Genomic DNA, 7,051 nt, shown 5'->3' with positions numbered 1-7,051 from the left:
TGTTTGTTGATGTTTTCCTTACAGAAATTCCACATACAGTATAAGGATTAGCGTGCCAGCCGAGTACAGTGCACCATGCAAAGGAAGTGTGGGTCTGTGTGCAGGCATTATCTATCTGCTAGATGCTTCCTCCATGTGGTCAGCTCAAGTTTTCGAAATACAACCACACACTCAAATACACATGTGATCTATCTGCTCTCTCTCTCTCTCTCTCTCTCTCTGTCACACAGACACACACACGCCCACAACAACCAATAACATGTACAGACACTAAACAATACAGCTAGAAGTCAAAAGGGGAGAAGACAGCAAGGTTTCACAGGATAAAAGGGTTAAGCAAAGAAACTATAGGCAAGTGTGATAGACAGTAACAGCAGTTGTCTTGTCCACCACAGCTACAGAAACAGAAGGCCTGTGTCTGTGCTTGTCTGTGTATGTATGAGAGAGAGAGAGAGAGAGAGAGAGAGAGAGAGAGAGAGAGAGAGAGAGAGAGAGAAAGAGAGAGAGAGAGAGAGTTTAAGTATGTAACAGCATCAGAAAACGCACACAAATATGACATCATTTCTGCTTCTCATCCTTATGTCATGTTTGGAGTCAGGTAAGACAACATTATTATGTTTATGTTTTTTATTAATTATTATGTTTTTAGAAAACGAAGAATTTAAAATAGCAATATTGATTTGTTGGGAAAAGTCAACCAGGCTAACTCCCTGTTAGGATGTCATTATTCTGTGATGGGTGTTTGTAAAAACACATGAAAGTATGTGGCTCAAATTGACTGGTATTGGATAAGAGGTCCAGACTAACACATTATGGTTCAAGATTCAATACTTTAATTGTCATACAACAGAAGTTGTTACGTCCATCACATCCATCACTGCATGTGTTACCTATGGGGTGTCCTTTGTTTAACTTAATAATGTTAATGATAATAGTTTATAACCTTGTACGGTATTCATTCATGTATGAATAAATGTGATCCAGCGCTTTTTTTCGTCACTAAATGGTACCAAAACTTTACTAGCGTTAACGTTTTAGCGTTACTTTTTGTTGAACCTTTAACACAAGGGAAAGGGTCATCGCATTGAAAATGTTTTTTGAAAAGGCTGTTGACATACCTTTTCTTAAATGGTTCTCAGGCTTTTACAGTAAAACACCCCTTGGTCAGAGCTGTGCAAAGCTGTACACCTGTCTATACATCCTGACACTCCTGTCTGCCAGGTCACATATGTTTGTATATGCTAGACGGACTATGGCAATTTGTCATACAGCTAGTTCAATACAAGGCCAATTTGTTTGGTGGAGTCGGACTATTTAGCTGGGAACCAGTAATAGTGCATTTTGACACACACACACACACACACGCACACGCACACACACACACAAGCATGCATGCACATACAGACATCGATTTATATGTTCACAGGCACTCACACACAACATCACACAAGCATCCACAAACATCACACAAGCAATGTAATCTGCTGAAAAAATTACAGAAGTGTTTGCTAGGGTGAGAAATGATGGTCAAGTTTTCAGACTGCAGCATTTCTCATGCAGTTAGAGAAGATAAAAAAAAAAACCACAAGGTTTTGAATGTGTGGCTACTGCTCATGTGAACGTTTCCATCGGTCATGGTGGAAGCTGCAGTGTGTGTGTGTGTGTTTGTATGTGAGGTTTTGGTGTATGTTTGTCAATATGTGTAGGCCTGTGTGTGTGTGTGTGTGTGTGTGTGTGTGTGTGTGAGAGAGAGAGAGAGAGAGAGAGAGAGAGAGAGAGAGAGAGAGAGAGAGAGAGAGAAAGAGAGTCAGAGAAAGTTTGTGTGTCTACATACATACAATAGCCAATGGCTACATAAATACAATAGCTAATACACACAATAGCTAATGGCTGCTACATATAGCTAGTGGCTACATACACACAATAGCTAGTGGCTACATGTATACAATAGCTAGTAATACACACAATAGCTAGTGGCTACATATATACAAAAGCAATAGCTAATAGGATAAAATGAGATAATCTATTAATCTATCTATCTACTGTATCTATCTATCTATCTATCTGTCTATCTATCTATCTGTGAATCCATTTGTCTATCCGTCTGTAATTCAAGTCATTTACATTAATTATCTACTGTGTGTGTGTGTGTGTGTGTGTGTGTGTGTGTGTGTGTGTGTGTCAGGCTCTGGTGTACATGCGATTGACGTGACTGGATATGTTGGGGATGAAGCTGTGTTCAGATGTCCTTATGTGTCTGGGTATGAAGAACACTACAAGTACCTCTGCAGAGGCTCGTGTCCTATCATTGGACATAAAGACATTCCAATCGAGACTGAAGCAGGTCAGACCAAAGCAATCACTGGAAGATTCTCTCTGCATGATGACACCACTGCTGGAGTCTTCACAGTAACCATCACTGGATTAACTGCAAAGGATTCTGGGCAGTACTGGTGTGGGATTAAAACAGGATTTGGAAAGCGAGATGTGTACACTAAGATACAGTTACAAGTTATACAGCGTATGTATCATTTTAAAACTTATTTTGTATTAGTCCATCGTCATATTATGTTTATATCAAATGAAACATTTTGCGGGGAAATTAGCTTATTTGCCGTCTAACCCTAAAAAGGAGGCATAGGCTAACTGGAGCAACCCACTTCCAGGGAATTGTGCTAAACTATGTGAACTGTGGAACTGGGCTTTTGTGCGCACACAGTAGATATATATATAGAGAAAAAAAATGTGTATTAATATCATTGTCTTGATCCAAGAATGACAATATATTTGTTTGTTTGTTTATCTCTTTGTCTCATACATGTGACTCCAGCCGTGTCAGAACACCCAACAGGTAAGAGAAATCAAATAAGTGTCCAGCGAGTTTTCACATAGATCTCTGTTTCAAGGTCAAGGTCACTAATGCAGCCATGGGCATGACAATGGGGCCTCCCGAACATGCCCATTGGGGTTAACACTGTTAACAATACTGTAAATGGGTATCCATTTTGTGGAAAGGAATCATTAAATAGTAATACACCAAAGCAAGGAAAAATTTGGTGACTGAAATGATGATGTTGTGTATTGTTATCTTTTTTTCAAATGGGTAGTTCTGCTCTTCTCTAATTTCTCTATTGCCTGGTCATTTTCAGCCCTGTTTACGACATCCAGAATATACCTCTAATGTCTTCGGTTGTGGAAGAAAATTTATCACAGATCTTTAATGGGATTAAATAGAAAATGGCTTCCCAGGTCACTGCCATGCATGTTTATTTATAAAAATGTTATTAGTTATTAATGTTGAGAGAATGTGCCGAACTGAGCAGCGGTCATATTGTGTACCGCTATGTGGTACATCTAGTTTAAAGAAATGTAGGCTATAGACACCATGCAGTGCTATTTGTGGGTCGCAGGGAGTAGTTTTGTTTTGATGACATCTGTCTCAATAACAGTTCTACTTATCTTCAGTTTTCTTATTCACTCTGGATGTCTGTCTTTCACAGATTCTGTCTCAACTGAAAAAGGAAATTCAAACACAAGTAAGTGTTGCTATGACCCATATTACACAATCTTTTTTTTTATTATTATTATTATTATTATTTTTAATCTTGGTTTTTTTCATGTGTTCATTTGCTACATTTTTTGACTGTCTTGCATGTTCACGGGTACGCTGGTGATTACACTGCTCCATTTCCGGCATCTGTGGTCTTGTGTCAATGTCTTCTGTGTGGAGCGCTTTGGGTTGCACTCTGTGCATGTTAAATGCGCCATATAAATAAAAATGACTTGACGTGACTTAAATTGCTCACTCTGTTTTCTCCTGCTAGGTGTACTGGTTGGTACCATTGTGGGGCCTATTCTGATTCTAATAGCAGTCTGCGCCCTGCTGCGGTTTCATCTCCAAAAGAGAAAAAAAGCATCACAGACTTTAGGTTGGTACATCTACATCTATGCAAATATAGGCCTATCGTTCAGACCATGGAGGTATTATAAGAACTGGAGAAAGTGAACAAGTCCCGCCCCCATTCATTTCAATGGGAATGCTAGGCTAGTGAAATGTGCCAAAATTGAACGATTTTTTCAGGCTTCAACATGGCGTTTAAAGGGGCTTGTTTCCGGTGCCGTTTTACTTAGCCAATTAAGTGCCAGGTTACCGATTGACGTAAGGTACAGAGGGAGAGCTCGTGCCCACACTAAGCTCGTGCATGAGCTGAGAGTGGAACAGCCACCAATCAGTCAGAGGCGATTGCTCATTGAGTGCAGGGGAGGCTCAGCCTCCTCTAAAATATCACGGAAAATTGCATGAAATAATGCCTATTATGAGCTACATTAGCAAGCCTAATATTTCAACTAGAACATGCTAAAACTTTTCAACTTCATGGCTATATCGTTATAGTTTCGTTTTGCAACAAGGTTTTGCCTGTCATCTATCGTGATTTCGCACGTCTAATGCATTGCTGTGACGACACGATCCATTAAAATCCCCATAGAGGCTCGGCCTCACTGGACTTCAATGGCACTACGGAGTGGGCTGGTCCTAGTGCAGGAAAAGCTAGATTAATATTGGATAAACGCCGCAAAATCGTCATATCCAGGGAAGCCCGGCCTCTCTGGGGGTGAATGGGACAGTGGGATGGCTCGGATGCCGAGCATCTGTATGATGATTGGAGGAACCGTCATTTTTTTTGATTGACAAGCATATTTCGCGATTGCACAGGAAGTTTCAACAGAGACGGGCTCTGGTTTCAAGTTCAGGGATGCGTGAAAGTTACAGAACCTTACAGGGTGCAGGTGAACTCGAGAGGCAAGGCTCAAATTTTAATAATTCTATTGCATGTTGTACACAACATATCCTATCAATAAAACCGTAATGTGGAGTTACAGAGTTCGTGATTTGCATTTGTTTCAGTTGTGTATTTAGGCTAAGTTGTAGGCTAGCCACATAGCTCGCTATAATGTGTTGCTTGGCTAAATTGCTAATGTTTACTTGAATTTTATAAGCTATTTGATAGCATTTCCCACCATGGGAGATTCCAAATAAAACAGCAAGGCATATGAACGTAGAATAGTCACGTACTATAACTCTAGTAGGCTACCAAATAGCATATTTAACCCCCCAAAGTGAACTGGTAAAATGTAAGCTTAGTTCTAATCTAACCAAGCCAGCTGCAATGTCTCAGAACCTACGTATCTGACGAATCCAGCGCCGGATTCGTTTATAGGCTACTGTTGGGTCTATTCTGTTTTAGGATATATTTCCCCCTCAAATAACAACATAGCAGCAATAATATTAATTTAATAGTTGACCATTTTTATCAGAGCTTCCCCTGTTCCAATGAGCAGCAACCGCCACTGCAATCAGTATGAGGAAAACACAGGTAAAACGGCACCGGACATGATGTATTTCTGGAAAATGGCGACGAGGAAGTGCTTTGCTAATCGGCGAAGCTAATCAGTCAAATCCTGACCCCCTGGTTCAGACACATGTGATTGTCAAGATAAATTGTACACATTTTCAAGCCAATGACGATGTGTACATATTTTCGTTTATTTGTTTTTTCTTTTGATTGGCAGATTGTGTATCCACAATCACCAGCTCTCCCCCACAGTCAAGTAGAGGCAGAGCAGCAGTAAGTATAGCGGAGTTGCATGCTAACTTTGTTGGATGTTTTGCATCATAACAGCTCATTCTTTACATTCTCTGCTATTTCTAGATCATGTGTGAATGTTTTAAACTAAAAACTTAAATAACAACACACAGCAGCCATATACCCTATGTTGTACATCTTACTGTCACTTCTGTCTCAGGAAAGCTATCATCCAGCTCTTGCTGCAGCGTCTGAGCCTGTTTTGGACCCCTCAAACTCAGCTGCCTGCACCACCCCGACAACTACCCCATCTCAGATTGAGCCCAAGTACTTGAGCCTGAAGCCCAGCAGCTCAGCTTCCCCCGAGTCTGTGTACCAGACGATGACTGCCGCGCCTGTGCGGAAGGCCAAGGCGGCCATGTCAAGTTCTGTGAGGAGCGTGGACAACGAGTACATCACCATGGGACCTCCGTTGTCAAGAGCTGTGAAGCCTCATGGGAGAAACTCAAAGCGGCCGTGTTAACCCTTTGTAGACTGCACGCTCAAATATTGGTACCCAAGAACCGATGACTTTCAGTCTACAAGGGGTTAAATAATCTGACTTTTACAAGTTACTGTTGTTGTTGCACCTTTTTTTACACACACATGCATATTCATTAATATATCTGTTTGCTATGGCTCTCCCCCAAAAACTGTAACTTAGTCTTATATTGTTTGGATGATGATATGTGAAATTTTTGTTTGAAACTGTGATGTGGCATTTGTTTAAGTTTTTGTACTGACAGATTTGTCTGTCTCCAGTAATGCACGGGTAATTTCACTGCATGACCCGAACATGTCTGATGCAACCTGACCGAGATTTGAACCCATTGAGGAAGAAACATCCTTATTTATTATCCTCGATTTGTCTCCACTCACAAAGGCTGACACACGCTGCATTTGTATGTAATTGGAGACAGCCAAAGATGTTTTAAACAGTTACACAGTTAGAATGTATTGCTTTGTTTTAAGGCTTTAGGTGATACTTGACTAGTTCGCTTTTTTTCCATTTTTACTGACCCGCCCACAATTTCCACAGATGACTGGGATAATAATTTGACTTGCAAATGCAGATGATCATGCATCACAGTATTACCACTAGGTGGAGCTAGAACTGTCAAAATGGTATGCTCTGTTGCAGGACTGAAGGACTGGAGTCTGATCAAAATCCATCTGTAAAGGCTGGGCATTCGCCACCTGTTAGGCAATTGAATGCCTTCCAAAACTCATCTTTGAAATAAAAAATATATAGTGTAACATCACAGAAAATGTGTACTTACTGTAGGTGTGAGTGATGAAGAGAATTATTTTTTGTAAAATTTTTTTCTCACAGCCTTGCCTCTCTCCCTCTGATTTTGGAGTGAAGCTATGTACCCATTGAGTTTCTACCTTTTCTTATTATAATGCATCATTTTTGAGCCCTTGGC

General features: G+C 40.5%; 1 protein-coding gene across 1 annotated transcript; it reads left to right on the top strand.

Moving 5' to 3' along the window:
* Nucleotides 1–244: 244 nt before the first annotated feature.
* On the top strand, nt 245–7,051 carry LOC134083322 (CMRF35-like molecule 9). The gene is made up of 7 exons (XM_062539611.1): nt 245–598; nt 2,186–2,521; nt 2,831–2,851; nt 3,501–3,536; nt 3,825–3,929; nt 5,572–5,627; nt 5,806–7,051. Exons 1-7 carry the CDS (start codon nt 553–555, stop codon nt 6,106–6,108), a joined length of 903 nt encoding a protein of 300 aa, XP_062395595.1. The 5' UTR covers nt 245–552; the 3' UTR covers nt 6,109–7,051.

Source organism: Sardina pilchardus, chromosome 1, assembly GCF_963854185.1.
Source record: "Sardina pilchardus chromosome 1, fSarPil1.1, whole genome shotgun sequence".
Lineage (NCBI taxonomy): Eukaryota > Metazoa > Chordata > Actinopteri > Clupeiformes > Clupeidae > Sardina > Sardina pilchardus.
The sequence above is the reverse complement of the archived record's forward strand: the minus strand, read 5'-3'. Positions and strand labels throughout refer to the sequence as shown.